The sequence below is a fragment of the Drosophila sulfurigaster genome, chromosome 2R (genome assembly GCF_023558435.1).
Source record: "Drosophila sulfurigaster albostrigata strain 15112-1811.04 chromosome 2R, ASM2355843v2, whole genome shotgun sequence".
NCBI classification, from domain to species: Eukaryota; Metazoa; Arthropoda; class Insecta; order Diptera; family Drosophilidae; genus Drosophila; species Drosophila sulfurigaster.
This window is the reverse complement of record NC_084882.1, coordinates 21,016,856-21,035,616: the sequence shown is the minus strand read 5'-3', so window position 1 is coordinate 21,035,616 and position 18,761 is coordinate 21,016,856. Positions and strand designations below refer to the sequence as shown.

Here is an 18,761-nt window from a genome sequence, read left to right as displayed (position 1 = left end):
TTTGCTTTCATGTGTGAGTGTTATTCAGTCGCGACTCGAAGCGATTCAAATATTCAAGACTTATTCAGTTGGCATTTAGCTTTTTGCCAGTTCGGCGGCGCTTGCAAAAGTCTCAGCGCATCGTGTTCGAGCCCGATCTCGCTTTCGATTCAGATTCGGTTGAAAACTGAAAGTAAACCCTCACAGAAAATGCAAATTGTTAACTATTGACACCAATCATACAAACAATTTAAATAGTACAAAAAGTTATATCCATTTGCAACAAGTTTTTAGTAATCTTCAAAGCTAAAAATGGCCGTGGATTATGTTTTAGAGGAGCTCATGGGTAAACTGGGTAAGTATTCCGTCATGGGAACAGAGAGCAGATCAACAGTCAAAATTAAGTGTGTTGCCAAGTTGTCAACAAGTCGCCTGTTCTTATCAATTGGGCTTATCTGTCAGCAATGCTGGCTCTTATCGGTCCGCTGCGCCAACTTCCGTTTATCCTTATAAGTGCATGCAAAATTCAGTTATCCACCTGTCAAGCTCTTATCACAAAAGCACGCGTTATCAATTTAATTTAGATGCAGATCTAACGATTACATTTCTACGCTAATTTTGTTCGTGTTGTTTTTTTTCTTTTTTTATTAACGTTGCGACGTTTGTTTGTCAGGTTTGCCGCCAAAGTTAAAAGCGCCGAGCTAATACAATTTTAATTACAGCTTTTTCTAATTTAATAAATCTCAAGGTTAGCTAAATTGACAGACACGAGTATGACAGTTGTGATAGCCGTGGATTGTTACAATTTGCGAATATGACGAGCACTTGTACAGTGAATGTGATCGACATTCATCAGAGGCAATTTATTTACGATTGTTTCTTGAGAATATCAGTTAATACATACTTAATACTTGTAGGTAAGGCCAGCATCATTGTCACGAGATGTTCGTAATATGCTAGGTAGGGTGGTGAAACGGTGTATTCAATCAATTCACACGAACACACTAGCTTACACTCAGACTACTCAGACTCGTGCATTAAATGCGATCAGCTCGAAAGGTGCTATGAGAGTTTTCTTTGTATGCTAAGCAGTTGTATTAACTAATGCAAATATTTAATGGCATGTCAATAGTTCCATATAATTGATCGAGCAGCCATCACCAAATACACACGTAGTACAGTATATAAACTAAAAGAGTACAAAACATTTTGAATTGCACTCTATAACTTTTGTGTATTAAATGCGACAAACGAGTTTCTCATGCGATGTCAGCCCACGATCCAGCTAAGCTGCAAGTGGTACTGAGATTAACGACCGCATTAGCAACTTTTTCTTAACAGTAACCACATTTGCACAGACGGTTATATGCACATACTATATGTATATGCATGTATTGTATTTGTATTTGTATGGTAATCACACACATATGAATATGACGCTAAGAAATGCGAAAGGCCAAAAACAGGTTTCTCCTCAGTTTCATTTCTAATGTTATAATTTCATTACTGTTGTTGTATTTTAACATTTTTTGCCGACAAACTTTGCTGCTTGTCGCGTGCGGCTTTTGCAGTATAGCATGGTGAACTGCATAGTCAAGGCAGTGTTTTAATTATTCGCTTAGTTCAAGTACTTTACTCACTTCTATGTAACGTGATTTTTATGGGGTTTTATGTTCTTCTTTGCCCTTTAAACAACACGCTTCAACTTTGAATACTGTCGGAAATGACGAAACTTTTTAACTGACCATAACATCAGGCGACCTTCAGCATTTGTTTTCTTGTTGTTGTGTGTTGAGTTTTGCAGACAAACATGTCGATAAGAACGATATTAAACAAAGTCCAATTTTTTTTGGGCTACCGATGAGGTTGTCTAAGAGATACCCCAAAGGTTTCAGATAGTCCACCACGTTTTCGCAATTGTATTAGACTTCCACATAAAAAGACATGCATGCCCGATAAGAAATGCCTTCCTGATTTATAATTATTATCGGATCATTATGAAATTTGTTTATTTGTCATACTTTATGATATAACTTATAAATTCTAATGTTGTAATCTCAATCTTTAAAGCTATGCCTTTAATTATTAAGGGATAAGTAATGCAAAATATAATATGGCAATATAAAGTATCTTAATGCTTGTGATAGCTAAGCTTTTATTTATTCAGCAATTTAGCAGCATATATCTCATAGGATAAGTGCTGACTATGTGCAAACATTTTTGGATTTCATCGTATAACAATAAGTTTTTTTAAGCTTACAGAAAACATATGCCCACCTGTATTCCTATTTGCACAAACTATTGTTGGAGTGAGTTAATTGTATAATTGAAATAATTATGGTCTAACATGAGCTATAGAAAATTTGAAATCCATGGCCCAACAAAAGCTGCTTATCCAACCCACAACAGCAGCAGTTGTGCTTAATTCTTTTGTGATATATTCGGTTCTATGCTTTTTGCGGCTTACGTTAAGTTTTGTAATGTGTATGTAATTACAAACTTCATAATGTGCATCAAAAAGCAAAATCAACTACAAACAAAATCAATGCCATTAGAGCCGCAACAACACCCACTGTGCCCCACATGGAAATGAAAAACAGAAACTAAGAGTGAAGTGCACTTCATTATTACATTATGTGTATAATTTTATGCAACAAATTAGCAACTGAAAGGGATAGCACACTTGTGAGTTATAAAAATAAATTAATTCCTAAATTAAATATGTGATTTTATTAGCGAGGTACAAAAAAGTTTCAAGGATGTAAACTACAAAATGTATTGTACGTATACGTATTGTAAAAAGTAAATGAAAACAAAGGTTTTTTACTTGGATACAATTTATTTTTAGAAGCGTATTATTGACCAGAAAATAAAGGAAATCGTGTAGCAAGCAAGTGTGATATGCTTATAATTAAAACATTGTGCTATAAATAGAAAACAAAAGTATTATTTACTTGCGATACCTTCATTAAATATTGTTCGAAAAATAAATGTCCGAATTTAATTCTAAGTCACATTTCAATTCGTTTAGTGTTTTGTATACGCTCAAGATTGATGAGCTTTAGTGATTGGTATGGGAAAGATATTTAATATCGGGCATTTTTTTAGTTCATGAATCATTTACGGTATCATAAAATGTAACAGATAATCGATATACTCCATTTATGGGTTACAGTGTATCGCAAATACACGTTTTATGCCATGTTTGATTAGTTAAACAAACGATTCATGTGCCGTATTTTGTTCAAGGACCATTTGGTAACAAACTGCTAATACTTCGGCAACAAATCCCACAAACAAGCCATACATTTATATACTATATTACTTACACATATAGTAGTACTTGTACTCATATTTATGTCGTGGGAGTAGAGAGTGTCGAAGAGTGGGATGAAGCTCAGCTAATCCGTTATGATTTCGACGTCAGCTTATTTATTGCCGTTTGTTTTCGTTTTCATTATCGTCACTTATCGATCGCAGGTTGTGTCATTCTGATTATGTATATGAGACGTAATTGAATTTAATTAAAGATTGTCGCCATGTCGAATTGGTATTAATTAAAAAATTGTCTGTTACAGTGTCGGATCTCTCTGACATAATACTTATCGCACTTATTGTGTGATCTAATCAAAGCAGACATTTTTTGAAAAGTTTTAAACATTCCTAGACGATTGTATCACGTGACGAGACAAACTCGCACTTGCTCTGTGTAGTACTGTGTAACTTTGCCCCGCCCAACTGGGGCATGAATTGAACGATTTGTGCACCACTAATCAATTGTAATTGCCGATTGAACATTGGACCGTTCACATGTGTCAAATATCTAGGCGACGCTCAAAGAAATTTACACAGTGTCTGCCCTTGCAGGCAACGAGATCACAGCACAACAGTCTATGCAAAACTTTGTCATAATCAATTCAGTGCAACAAGCCACCATACCATTTCATTTCAAGCCTCAGTACTCGGTTCCAGTACCTCGATACGTCAATAGACCACAGTGGAAAAAAAAAAAAACAAAAAAATAGCGTAGGCAAATATTTCGACGCGTATTTGTATGCCTTTCAATTGAAATCGAATTGAATAAATTCTCCTTGATTTAATTGCAATATCTATTGGTGTGACGACAATTCCGGCGGCGGCGGCGTCAAATATGCCAAGCTACGCCCATCATCGCACATTCGATAACCCAATTTGGCAATTTCAATGGCTCCATTGTTATTGATAATCTATTATTATCTTTATATCCACTGGCCGAACTATCAAGCGGTAAGAGCTAACGGGCTGAATTTTATTTTATGGTGACCAGTCACATATTCGAATTGGATAAAAGCTTAATTGGCCAAAACAAGCAAAGTAAGCAGCTGAATCATCAAATGAATTCAGCAACAAATTTTGGCGCCAATTTTTAAATGCTTCATCGCCGATTTATTCGAATTTTCAACTCTGTTTATATCTTTTTATACGTTCAATAATTTTTTAATTAGTGTTCTAAATATTAAATATTAAAAAAAATTAGCGTTGATGTGTAACTTTTACTATAGAGTTTTGAAGTTTGTATACCGCATGCATATTAGCATATTAATGCTGAACATATGTATTTAAAATGTGTGTAAAATGTTCTGGATTTTAAATTATCTATGGTTTACCTTAGGTTTATTATAGGAATATTTGTTAGTGTAAGTTTCCCTCAGAAAGTCTCAATCTCCACTTGACGTTTTCGATATGCAACTTTTAAGAATACTTTACATTGACCTAGACGATTTAAATTAAAAATAAAACTTTTTTTCTACTACTTCTATTAATTATAATTGATCATCAATTATAACTCAAGTGCGACAACTAAAATCATAGCCAAATTTAATCTTATCTCAATTAAATATCTTTGACACACCTCTTAAGAAAGCAACACTAAATCATTTCATTATGTTTTAGGTGAATTTGGCAAATACCAATTCTTCCAGTTCTTCCTACAAGTATTGTCGGGTCTGACAGCCGGTCTGCATATGTTGTCACTGGTGACTGTTGCCGCAGTGCCAGAGCACCGTTGCTACATTCCCGGCGTGGACAACAGCACCTTTTCACAGGTGCCATGGAATTCGAGCGACATTCTGGAGCACATTCCGTTGAAGGAGAGTGGCGAGCTGGACTCGTGCCACATGTACAATGTGAGTGCTGGCGACCGCAATTTGATTCCGTGCGAGAAATATGTGTATGACACAACATACTACAAAACATCGCGCACCATCGACTGGGACTTTGTCTGCGAACGTCGCTGGATGGGTTCCATCATTCAGACTGTGTTCATGTTGGGCGTCTTTACGGGCGCTGTTACTTTGGGTGGCCTCGCCGATAAGGTTGGCCGCAAAACTGTCTTCTGCTGGTCAGCGCTTCTGCAGTTGATCATTGGCGTGGGTGTCGCCTTCATTCCCGAATACTTTTCTGTTATGGTGGCTCGCTTTCTGTTGGGCATTGTGGGCTCAGCAGGTGCTTATATCTGCGGCTTTGTGCTGACCATGGAGTTGGTGGGACCCACCAAGCGTACCGTATGTGGCATAACTTTCCAGGTGAGTTAAATCCAAATATTTCTTTTAGGCAACTTTACTAACTTTACACCACTTTTAGGCTGTATTTGCTGGCGGCATTATGCTTGTGGCTGGGTGGGGCGCCATTATCAAGGATCGCACATGGTTGCAGGTGGTCTATGGTCTGCATGGCTTACTCTTCATCGGTCATTGGTGGCTGTTGGATGAATCGCCACGTTGGCTTTGGATGCAGGGACGTGCTGCCGAAGCTGTCGAAATTGTCGCTAAGGGATTGCGCATCAATGGCTCGGGTATTAGCGTCGACAAGGATTACTATGTGCAAAAGGCTAAGCAGCAGGCGGCCGTCGAGGAAAAGTCCAGTGCCGGGCTCAGTGATCTCTTCCGCACTCCCAATTTGCGCATGAAGACTCTTAATGTTTGCCTCTGCTGGTTTGCCAACTCGATTGTCTACTACGGTCTCTCGCTGAGCGCTGGCAAGCTGTACGGCAATCCCTACTTTATACTGTTTCTCATGGGTCTGGTGGAGTTCCCCACCTACATCACACTAGTGTTTGTCTTGGATCGCTTGGGACGTCGGTCGATCACATCCACTTTAATGTTGGGTGGCGGCCTGTGCTGCATTATTGCTGCGTTTATTGCTCAGGGCAGCACACTCTCCACCAGCATTGTTATGCTGGGCAAGCTGCTCATCGCCGGATCCTTTGCTGTCATCTATAACTATTCGGCGGAACTGTTTCCCACCGTGGTTCGCAACTCGGCCATGGGCTTGGGCTCAATGTCGGCGCGTCTATCGGGCGCATTAACGCCACTGATTACCCTGTTGGGTGATTCATTCGATCCCAAAATTCCGGCCGTGCTATTCGGCTTGGTGGCCTTGCTTTCCGGCTTCTGGGTCATGTTTCTGCCAGAGACAATGAACAAACCCATGCCAGAGTCGATAGAAGATGGTGAGAACTTCGGCAAGGGCGATACCTGGTTCAGTCAATGTGCTGGTCGCAAGCCGCGCCAGGACAGTGTTTATCCCGATGATCCGGAGCAAATGGTGCCACTCAAAACCATTGAGAGTAAATAGGAAATGCCAAAGTTTTTTTGTTTTATTTTGTTAAACATTCTCATACACGCACACACACACATTCCATGGTTGCTTCTGCAGCGACTTTAGTTAAGTTTCAACCTGTTAATAAATTGAGAAATTTGAAAGTTGCCTGGGCCAATGTTGTAACATCCAAGTGCAGCCTGCACTCTTGGCCCCAGTTTCTCGTCTACTCTTGTTTTTGTAAAATGCGTGTATTATTTTGGAATTTCTACTCAGAAAATTCTTTGCTTCAAACGAGACTCAGTTGAGTCATCCAAAAAGTATGCAGCAAATATTTTCAATGTCAACAAGCAAATTTTTCCGGATTGCAGAAATGTTCAATTTCGTTTACCACAACAATTTTGGTCGAACTTTGTGTCTATTATCAATAAGTGTTCGGATAATTGCAATTAAATTGGCGAGAGACTACCAGGCCAAAACAAATGCATGCCAACTGTCAAATGATTCAACTGTTCGCACGCCCATTAAATAAATCAGAACACATGAGTTTGTATTTCTTCGTTTTAAATTGGTATTTGTTTTAGTTTTTGTTTTTCATTTTGTTTTTGGTACATTTGAGAACATTCATCATTTTGAATTTGAATATAATTTCGATTTTGCATTAGCTTTGTGTTTGCTGCTGTTTTCAAATTATAACTAATAGATTTCAATACGTATTTCAATAGTCAGATATAGTATGTGGATATCTGAGTTCTCTCTGGCTTACAATTAGATCAACATTTACATATACATACACAGATATAATTTGCTGAACATACATATTCATATCTGTCCTTGCAGGGGAGGGCTTTCGCATAAAGTTTTTTTTAGTTATAGTTTCCGTTTCCGTTCCGCTTCTGCGTCAGCTTCCGCTTCCGTTTCGTTTAATTCATTTTGCTAAACACAGACAAATACATGCAGAGTTTCGTAACAATGAAGGTACAGTTAGATATTGTGTGAATTGCCAGCGAATAGCTAGTAACAGTAACAAGTAACGAGTAGCTGACATCGATATCGATACAAGTACTATTATGCTATACAACGAGTACACAAACAAGACACCAAGAGCGAGAAACAACGCGACTTTGACTTCGAGTTCGTATGCAAACGAGAAACACATCTATAATTAATTTTCAGCTCCACTTGGCGCTGTCGCACATTAAGATAAGCTAATCATCTTCTGCATCATCGATAAATGCTCGGCGGCTACACACGGAAGTTGGGGGACAAATGAAAAGCTCCACAAAAACAATGTGTGAGCGAGCGATTACGATTACTTAATACAAAACATAGCTACATGTAAATTAATCACAATCGAATTATTTAAAATTATTTACACAAAAAATACTCAACCACAAGGCTGAGAACCCCAGGTGGTGGTCACCAGGTCCAATTGACCAACCGATTATCCCATTTACAAATCATCATCCATCATCAGGTCAACTGCAACCCATTTGGACATTGGCCATCTAAAACGTTGCTCAGTGTGTTTTGGGGCGTGGGGCGTTGGACACCTCTCTCTCTCTCTTTAATTCTCCATCAACCGACTGAAGTGCAGTTCTCAACTTCAAGCTGTCGCTTATGCACGCTCTGGGCACTTGGTCTGCACAATGGGCGCCTTGGGTTGCAGAGAAGAGACTCCACCGGGCACTGTCCCCTCGGGCAGCATGGCCGTGTGTACAATAATGGCTGGCTGATCCTCGCTCTGTGGATGCAACTCATGGGATTCCCCGGGCGTCAGACTGGCCAAGGCCGCAAGCAGATCGTGATTGACCAAAGGCTCGGCCTCCTCGCGTGGCTCCCAGCCCGCTGGCGGCGATGCGGGCGGTGAAATAAGGAACTGTTTGACCGGCGCCGGCGGCTGTAAATTCTTGTTGTTCACCGGTGTCACCGGCTGTGCAAAGTAGCAGGTGATCACGGTCTTCTTGTTAAACTCATACTGATGAAGCTTGATGCGTGCATTAGCTGCTGCAATGGCATTGTCATAGTTCACACGCAGCCTGCGGAAACTGCGCAACCATTGAAAAGTTGCCGACTCGCTGAATGTGCGAAATAGCTCCTCCATGGCATGCTTCAATTCCGGATTGGCAAACACCTCCGAGTGTATGTTGGTCACAATTATCGATGTGGGCAAATCATCAAACGAATCAGCATCCACCTCCGGCTCCGTTTCGCTATCCACATCCCCCTCGGGTGGCAACGTTGGATGCTGGCTGGGTAAGCCGTCGGCTGCATTGATATAAATATCCTGATCCGGTGATAGTTTGTCTATGCTGCCGCTACCTCCGCTGCTGTTTTGTGTGGATTTCAATTTGCTGCTGTTGCTGTTGTTGTTGTTGTGATTGCTGCTGCTGCGTGGTGTTGTCGTTGTCGGTGTGGGAATAGGAGTGATGTCGCCGGCCTCACCTGCAGCACTCCCCGAGCTGGCGGCATTATTATTTGATTTGCCCGTATCGGACATGGCTGTGCTGAAAGCAGACAGAGAGAGGAAGAGAAAGAACGTAGAGCATATTATTGATTGAGCACTTGAAACGTATAGCAGTAGAATAGCTTAGCTAAACAAGGAATGCAATAGACATTAGGGGCAATAGAAAATGCAAGTTAAGGATTGTGCTTAAAATTTAAAGCGATTTGGATAACTACCGCACAGACCTTCGACATTTACTCAACAGCCAGAGATCCTTCAAGTAATCATGTTAAAAACAACATTCGCTTAACTGTTTACTACCAATTTGGGTTGGCCAAAAAATTTAGCGACTCCGCCCACGTATTTCGACGTGTTTGCATTTTTCATTTACGTAACACGTTAAGAACAAATTTCAAGCGTCACACAACGACTACAATGACGATGACGACGACGACGACGACGACGTCGACGACAACTATAAATTGCCGCCCAAAAATGTGTGGTGAAAGCTAAAAACTACAGACGTGTCTGAGAATATTTGTGGTACGATTGCGTTTGGGTTTTAGTTTAGAAATGAGCAAAACGTTGGAGGTGAAGAGGGACCGTGAAGTGTAAGAAACTTAAGTATCGGCACGTGAAGGCAATCAATAGGGTCCGCCACCGGTTGGTGACGCACTGTTGATTCACAAACTGTTCTTGATTTTATTGTTATGCTGAATTATATACTTCTATATATACTCGCACACAGAGCGGGGAGGGCGGGGATTGCGAGCTGATTAATAGCATTGGCGAATTTTTGTGAATGAATGAAAATGAGCAAAAGCGTCGCGACAACAACCAACGCTTTTGGCGTCAGCACAATGACGTCGTCTTTGACATCGTCCTTCAACCGTTATACCCCCCGCCCGCTATACCTTAACCATTTTGGTTTTCTACGCTGTGTTGTTGACATGACAGCAGCACCTGTGACCGAGTTCAATTTGTCGACTCGAAACAGTCAGAAGTTTTAGCCAGTTTTATTATTATGATGATTACTATTTTGGGCTTAGCATAGTTTTAGATTAGCGCTCAATTGTATGCTATAAAAAAGGCTACCTTGCCCTTTCCTCCCCGCTCATGATCGTTGAGGTGCCTAGTGCCAGCTGCTATTTTTATGGCGTCGCCCTAGGGAGAGTGATTCAGCAAATATGGAATATTAATACACTCCTTGCGTATATTCTACACATGCCTTCTTTTAGGCTAATCGTAAACAAACAAACCAACTTTTATATAGCGCCAAAAAGTAGACTACGCTGTTGACTTAATTGAGCCAATTCCCAATTTCAATTTCAATATAAAAAAATCGATTGCTTGTGCCGCATTTCGGTGGTTTTCCTCAAGAAAATGAATTGAAATCGCTGAAGGTTATTAAGTACATTTGTGGTTTGCTTTCCATTAAATTTAAATGCAATTACGAGCTACGGCCATGGCCGCCAGTCTATCGATGTTCTATCAAACTGACACATTGCCCCCCCACGGTGTTGTTTGTCGACGACTGGAGGCAACTGTCAAGCGCAGATTTTAAAGCGCGCCAGACTCAAGTATACTTGGACTCTCGCCGGCTCTGCACTCAATGGACTAATATCAGCGGTAGCTTTAGAGCGACTACGATGGATATGGCGACCGCCCGGAGTGAAGCACTCCTGTTTGTTGTTTTTCACTTGTTTTTTGTTGCCACTTTCTTTTTTATTTGCTGGACTTACCGTGGCGTACAAGAGCGATTGGATGTACAATACAATAAAAACAATAGCCATATTGAAAGAGGACTCTCCCGCCCCTCCAAATGACGACAGCCAACCTGGGGAACCTGTTTTGTGTACACCACGAAGTGAGGGAAGAGGAACGTCGATAGCGACGACGACGACGAGTTGATCTATTTCTGGATGATTGATTTCCTTGAAAACTCACACAATTGTTACTCGTGCGGAAGTTAAGCTCCCCGGGCCTGCATGACGTGTGCATTTTGTTTGGCTCCATCAGCGCTTGGCGACGACCAGAAGAAGCAGGAGGGACAAGCAGGGGTACTCAATGAATGGGTTGCTTGCTTGCAAAACGTGTGCCACGCCACGAGCACTACGCACTCTATATACATTTGAGGATGGAAGGTACAAGTGAAAACAAAAAACTGCAAGTAAGCCGTTGGAAACTGAGAATGATGGCGGACTTAGTTGGAGTAAACGACCGGCTTGCATGCAAATTGTGTAGGTCCTCGATGACGTCATCATTGTTTGCATGCTAAAATAATGCCAACATACTGTTATGAAAGGCGGCAATAAAAGCAAAACGAAACGAAGAATGCTTTAAAAAAAACACACTCGTACTTGGACAAAGACTGAAAGGAATTTGTGTGTGTTTGTGCGACTGTGGAGCGCCCAGTGGGGCTCAACATGATGATGAATTGCCTGACGGTCGTTATCCTGCGACCTTCACTCATTCATAATTGCTGTCATCATTATATCAAGTGGGCGGCCAGGTCTGAAGCTCTCTAACAAGATCCTAGAGGCGGTGTGGGCGTTTCGCAACTAAATCTTTGTTACCACAAAATTGCCGACAACTTTTCAAATATTATGCAAGTTCAAATTGAAGATATTTGTAAAAGCCACAGAAAGATGGTGGAACTTAAAGTTTTCTGAGTGAAGCGTGTTATATTCAATATCAACAAACTATCTGAAACCGCATTGAAATATAATATCTTTCAATTGCAAAAATATCCTGTGACATTTCTACTGTTGTTTTGAAGCCTTAGACATTCATTGAAATTCTTGCAACTGCTAAGTTAATTGGATTTCATTATGCTATTGTAAAACGCAGTTGGATCTGAGTCGAGAGTGCGTGTCTGGCATCAGTTAATCAGGCAAAGTGCAACTGCAATTGCGTCTGCAATACTTTCACATCCCACACACATCTCTCTCTCGTCCATAACATGGCTAACCTTCATAACGAAAATCAAACCGTACATGTTTGGTTTCTGTTTTTATTGCGATTCAATGCCAACGCGTGGGGGATAATCTAATTTTGATTTTACGCAGAAATACGAAATACGAAACTGGCAATGCACACGAACGAAACATGATTCCCAACTCACATTTTGTCGTCCTTTTTTTGGGACTTCAATACGAGAATTTTGTGCGCAATCGAAGCATGCAGCACACAGGTCAAAATTTAATTAAAACTTACTTCTCGCCACAGTCTGGCCAAATGTTTGCACAATTGTTGCAGAGCATTTTATCCTACCATGGCAACCTGCAGCTGTCAGTTTCGTTTGGAATTCGAAATATTCAACCCACAAAGTAGCCGGCATACATTCTGTCACATGCACTGCAAGATACTTCACTGCCCAACTGTACCTGACATACCAAAAGGTCATCGTGTGATCCATTAGAAGTGTGCAAGTCGCGTGGGCTTTTCCGACACAACATTGTTAGGCGCTGACATTTTGTACTTTATTATGCAAATGGCAGTAGACAGCTACTTCTGTCTAACTTCGCACTGCTTTAAAGACGCTTCCTAAAATAGCAATTTATGGGACAATTTTAACTTAGCTTATTTTAGATATTTGACACTCTCTCGCTGTCTATTCAGGACTTTTGATAATACCCAAAATAAATGCGCGCTCTGTTCCAAGAACGTTTTAAGAGGAAAAACAACGAGAGTCTATGAATATGTATGCATATTTCTGTTTAAATTATCTACATTTTGCTGATGTGCGTTCGCAAACGCCCACATTTCAACGAGTTATTTTCAGCTTGGCTTTCAGCTGCACCCACCTAAAAGTGTGCTACACTTTTTTATAAGCCTGCTATAATTGAACATTATGTGCGCTGGCGATGAAAGTTGAGTACCATCTACATATGCAGACATGGCGTATACGCAATGTGAGTCAGTGTTGCATGCAACAAATGCTACAGCTGGTTGTGGACATGGCGATAACGGCAAACTCAGTGTTGGTTGTTACATTGATTTATGTTGTGCTACTTCTTTTTTTGTTCGCTCTCGTTCGCATTTGAGGTTGCCTCATTAAACGTAATCCCGTAATCCATATGACAGTTGCTTCCCGCATCGTCAATTATCGCAGGTTCTGCCTGCGCTGCCCACTCATTAAGCTGCCACAAATACACATGCATACATATGTATATACAATACAATACAGAAATCATTTGTACATATATCCTCCACTCGCTTGTGTCCCGCATGTGAGGCGAGTGGCGAGTGTGTTCGTGTGTGTAACACGAATCGTTGCGGCAGTTTGACCTTTGGCCAAGCTGATGTATCGCTTCGTTCTGGTCAAACTGCTATAAAGCTGCCGCAGCATTTGTGCTCACATTTCTGCTGGCCGAATGGGTTTGCTCGTCATGATAATGGCAGCTTTGGTAATTACCCGACACTTTCAGACCTTAGCTCAGCTCAGCTGTTAATTAAATCGTTTACACACCGATAGGCAACCACAAAAGTGCACAAATCCTATTTCAACAACTATTCCAATGCATTCCACCTATTCAAATAACTCGCCAAATTGATTTCACATATAATAGATGATTTTACATGTACTTGTACAACTAAGCTCATCGCAAATTAAACAAAGCCACATTGATTGAGATTGATTTGAGCAAAGTTTCCAAGAATTTGCCCTCATGTTATGGAATAGTTGGTTAAAGAACATTCTGCTTTAATGTGAGATTGTGCTCCTTCTCTCTATCCGTTTCTCTCTCTCTCTCTCTCTCTCTCTTACACACTCTCTTGTTATCAATGAGCATGTGTAGCATGTGATGCTTATCAGGCAAAAGACGTCGGCCTTGGGGTCTCTTTTGACTCATTTCGCAGACAAGCCCCTTTGTTGTTGGTTGTCAGTAACAACTGTGACATGTCAGGGACGAGGCAAAAATAGTTTATCAACTTTATGCAAAACGCTTCAAATGAGACATGTGTTACCAAAACATGCCATAGACGTGACTCCCCAACGCATTGTCACCGAATTAAGGTGGCAAGTGGGTGTCTATGGATATGTGCTGCTGAATCTACTAAAGTCCATGCCGCATATCATAAATCATTGCCATGGTGGTCGTCATTGCCTCAGAGCTTATCATTCGACAGCGTAGCGTTGACGCACCAACTGAACCCGGTTGCAGCCGGCAACAACAAGTTGTCCCCAGTTAGTGACTACGTTGATAACAATTAACAGTTGTTATTATCGTTAATTGAGACACAAATACATGAGGTTTATTGCATGTACATACGTATATGGATGGTATAGTACGATTTTATGCCCCGACTATAACTAGGCATGCTTTAAGTCAAGGCGTCGTCCGTCCCATCCACAATGCCAATCAGTAAGTACTCTGTGATTGCGCGATTGTGGCCGTGATTGTGATTGTGTTTGTGTTTGTATTGTTAAACGTTCAAATGACAACTACAATCGCTGTGACGTCAGTCCAATTCCATTGCAATTCCGGCCCTAGTCTCAAGACTAACCGTTTGACGAAAGACTGCGTCCGTCCGTCTCCTGTACTCGATTCGTCAATTGCCAAGAGCAGGCAAAAAAGAATTCGAAACAAAAGCGAACGTAAAATAAAAATAGCATAAACCGCGTCCAAATGGACAAAACGCAAACTATGTAGTATAATAAAAACGATGAGTTGAATTTATTTTAAAATCGCTTCATATCTTCTGCGTCAGCAAACGACGCAGGCCAAGGAAATGCTATGCACGATATTTATAAACCCCTCACACTCGCACTCGCACTCACATCCGCAGAGCTATATACAAGAACTGCGGTGGTTGACCAACTGAATCAAAAAAGTATCCACAACTGAAATTGTCTATTTCTTCTTGATAGCCCGAAACTCAAGTTGATGACAGATGTTATCAGGCAAAGCAAGTGGCTGCTTGTCGTGTGGCAAAAACAACAGAAATGTGGCATAATTAATGATTGAATACTTTGAAAGTAGCAGAAAGCAATGCTTAAGGCGCAAACTTAAATGAGGTAAAGAGGAATGAGTTGTAAGACAATGCAACAAGCTTTAATGAGCTAGTTTCCAAGTAACTTTCCATACCACAAGTTGAAAGAATATAAATGCTGAGATTGCTTATGCTGTCTAGTTCGGTATAAACATTCTATTATTCAATTATCTGCCTATATCATCGAATCCATTTATGCCGTGAATGGAAGGGAAATATTCCCAAGTTTCATATTCCACAAAGAATATTAATGTTGAGATTGTTATGAATACATTTGTTTGGTATCGTCATTATTCAATTATCTGCCTATATCATCGAATCCATTCATGTATGGTAGTGAAGTTAAGGGAATGGATAAGATAAATTTCCTAGTAACTTTCCATGCATAACTTAAAATAAAATTAATGCTGAGATTGTTATGGATACATTTGATTGATACAAAGATTCCATTATTTCATTGTCTGCCATAATTGACCTACATATGCAACGAATTTATGTTAATGGGAAAGGGTGAAGATTAAATGATGAATATCAATTATAGAATCTAAGTGAATAATACTCAAATAAAGTTGAAGTCAATAAGATCAATGATAACAGGGAATTAAAGGATAATAAGTAAACGGACAGAGATTGTAAATATGCATAAACCCCACTGATAAGTGAGTAATAAAGTAACGAGAATTCCATTAAAAATTATCTACTTTAAAGACTACCGTAGATTAGAATAAATGACTTCATTATATACAGGTGCACGTATTTTATTGAGTTTTAATCATGATAATATTGGTTTCTATTGCTTGTTTTTTAAATCTCAAGTTTTTATTGTGATTATTATTAAGAACATTCACAATTACAATGCTAAGTTTAATATAGATGAATATTGATCCATTTTTTAGACTTTTATTAATTATCAATCTAATTGTCTTATGAAATAGGCAATTATTCATGCGCAAGAAGTGATTACTGTGGAATCAGCTCTATTGTCTCTGGTCTTTAAAATGATTTATTCAGTTGCAAGTGCTACACATGTTGCAGATGTAATTCCAATCAAGTTGTTTGGCTACCTGGACAGTCTCGTAAGCTGCTGTTGTCTGAAGATGAATTGACGACAGACGACAGGCTTTAAGTGGACACTGCCCTGTGAGCAGACAAAGGTCGCTATGGGGAACCAAGGTCGAGTTTTGCTGGTTGCCAGTGTTTTTCGCTTTTGAGTGGCACATGCCACGCCCACAACAAAGCACAACAAACGCATTGAAAGAGCAAAAGTAAGAGCGAGAGAAAGTGAATGTGAAAACATTTGAGCACAAGAGCTGATTTTATTTGCATTTGAGAATTTATTGTTTTTGGCTTCTCCATGCTTTTGGTTTCGTCTCAGCTATTTCCATTTTCCGATTCTTGCGTTTCTTTGGGAATTTGTTTTGCCAAGCAAAACATTTCCAACAGCAAAATAGCACAAAAAAAGGGGGCACGAAAGGAGCGTGAGATTGAGTTGCAAAGGGCGCAATGCGTTGGTGACTTGCTCTTGCCCAAAGCAATTAAAATTTTCGAAACACACACCAGCAGCGACAACGGCAACAAAAGCAACAATAAAGCATCTGTGCACAAGGACGCCGCACATTTAAAATTCATGCGGCAACTACACAAACACGCGCAAAAACAAAAGAAACAGAAGCAAAGGCAGAGCGAACAAAGGGGAGAGAAAGAGGCAACCTCATTCTGATATGTAGGTGTTAGGGGCTATTTGGGTTACAGGCTGTCAGTCACGGTCACGGCTGAAGGAACCCTTTAGAAAAACCAGCTGATGGCCAGACAACAACATGGGCCACGAAGAAGAAAATTCAATAACAAATATGTACAGATATTGTGAGTGCACCAACCTCGAACACTATATACCCTGTATTAAGTTCGAAAATAGAAATAATGAACTTAAACATATAACTATTGTTCGTAAGATTTTGTACATATATTTTATTTTTCGTATATATGCTTACAAAATAATTCAATATTACAATATTAAATAATATATATTGTATTTGACTAACTGATTTTTGGTATTCAAATGTAAATTAAAAGAACAAACAAGATTCAATTTATATTAAAAATAATAATTGAATGCATAATTGGCTCCTCCTATCTATATTATTTTTTTTTTATAAAACTTGTAAATAAAAAAGTTATTAAATGCAATGTATTATTATATAGACAGAAAGAGTTCAAGACCTAGTTAGTTGCTGGTACTAGAAATATCAGTATTGTTTCTTTTTATATCAAATAAATTAAACTGTAAGTTTGTTTTGCCTTTTACTTTTCCTTACTCAGCAGTCTCGCTTAAAAAAGCTTTTATAATTATAGGGTATAGATGAAAATATTTGCACCCACGCACTCAATATAATAGCAACGCGACAGACAATCTGAACAAAAATGGTTGCGCTAAAAAGTTTGCTAACTTGCAGGATGCCAATAATACGGTACTATATTATTATTTAAGTACAGTGGAAGTAGCCTAAGGCGTAAGGGTGCAATTTGTTAAGCATGGAAAAACACTTAAAATTAGCTAAGCAGTTGCTAAATTCATAATTGAATTTTGAAATGATTTTCGCCCAGATTTATGCCCGACTAAATTTGATGTATTGCTGAAAACAACTAGATCTATTTAGATGGCTTTCAGGGCTTTCACATCAACGTGTAGCACAGCACTTCGTAAATCAGCGAGTAGCTCTTTAGACACTCTAATGTATCGACTATTAGTGCAAACGCGCAATTTATCAGAAGTGTCATGCCAAATTTGCTGTGCACTTCACATTGAGGCTTTCTCAGTGGATGAATGTTGTGGTTGCAATGCTGTGCGAAATGGAACTAGGGTATGGGTAATAATTACGCTGCAGCGTAATTGCGATGCGTATGTGTCTTGAATGGCCACAGCAAAGGCCAGCTGCAATGTTTATAAACAAAACGTGAGCAAACAATTAGCGGCCGCAAGCAACAAAGAAAGAAAATAACAACAATGTGTCGTTGCGCGCCAGTTAAAAACATTAACGCACAAGCACACCCACACTCATATGTATGTATGTACATACTATAAGCATGTATTCACCCACTTTATTCATACGAAAAAGAACGTAAAAATACTTGCATCCTCAATCCGCTATTGACATTGCTACTGCAGCGAACAATGCATTACATAAGCATCTTTGGCTTGCAATGCCATCATATTCTTGATTATCGCATTTGGTTTTATGCAATTACTTACCGTTTACAAACTATTTAAGGTAATTACTCCGATGACGGCAAATTTTGCTGTTGTTTTTTCTTTTTGTTGTTGGCGTTCAGCTTCACTGCGGTAGATTATGAGAGCGGCCCGGAAAGGTATCACTAGTCGATATTATTTCTCTAATCGGCTGGTGCAGCGCGCGGTTGCAATTGATCTTGAAATTGGCAAAAGATATTGCTTAGTCGTTTGGTATTTGCAATAGATGTGGGTAGAAAATTCTCCGAATTTGCGACACTCGCGACGCGACACAACAACCATTCAACACAAATTTCGTTTTCACATTGTTTTTTGTGAGCAATTGCTGCGGTGTGACCGCAACTTAAATTCCTAAAATATACTATTTTTTGTCGGAAAATATTTCCATAATAAAATTAAACAAATTTATAAAAAATGACGATATGGTTAGGGTCTGACATTGTTTTTACACTTATTAGGATAACATTAAAATATTGCATCTTAATTTTAGATGCAGAAAGTTTCCAAATCAGAAGA

At 39.6% G+C, this 18,761-nt stretch overlaps 2 protein-coding genes across 3 annotated transcripts; one reads left to right on the top strand and one right to left on the bottom strand.

Moving 5' to 3' along the window:
• The first annotated feature begins 60 nt into the window (after window positions 1–60).
• Window positions 61–6,722, top strand: LOC133839209 (organic cation transporter protein). The gene is made up of 3 exons (XM_062270613.1): window positions 61–334; window positions 4,912–5,543; window positions 5,602–6,722. The coding sequence occupies exons 1-3, from the start codon at window positions 292–294 to the stop codon at window positions 6,592–6,594; spliced, it is 1,668 nt and encodes a 555-aa protein (XP_062126597.1). The 5' UTR covers window positions 61–291; the 3' UTR covers window positions 6,595–6,722.
• A 383-nt stretch (window positions 6,723–7,105) lies between these two features.
• Window positions 7,106–18,610, bottom strand: LOC133839211 (protein sarah). Of its 2 annotated transcripts, none has more exons than XM_062270615.1 (2): window positions 18,249–18,610; window positions 7,106–9,060 (listed from the first exon to the last, which is right to left on the bottom strand). In XM_062270615.1, the coding sequence occupies exon 2, from the start codon at window positions 9,056–9,058 to the stop codon at window positions 8,177–8,179; it is 882 nt and encodes a 293-aa protein (XP_062126599.1). In that variant the 5' UTR covers window positions 9,059–9,060; window positions 18,249–18,610; the 3' UTR covers window positions 7,106–8,176. The 2 variants fall into 2 exon arrangements, with proteins under 2 accessions (XP_062126599.1, XP_062126598.1); XM_062270614.1 differs by having other exon boundaries at window positions 7,106–9,065; window positions 18,249–18,601.
• Window positions 18,611–18,761: the final 151 nt, after the last annotated feature.

Coding starts and splice junctions, on each gene's coding strand:
- LOC133839209 (XM_062270613.1), top strand. CDS start 292: ATGGCCGTGGATTATGTTTTAGAGGAGCTCATGGGTAAACTGG. Junction 335..4,911: donor GGAGCTCATGGGTAAACTGG/GTAAGTATTCCG, acceptor ATTATGTTTTAG/GTGAATTTGGCAAATACCAA. Junction 5,544..5,601: donor TATGTGGCATAACTTTCCAG/GTGAGTTAAATC, acceptor CACCACTTTTAG/GCTGTATTTGCTGGCGGCAT.
- LOC133839211 (XM_062270615.1), bottom strand. CDS start 9,058: ATGTCCGATACGGGCAAATCAAATAATAATGCCGCCAGCTCGGGGAGT.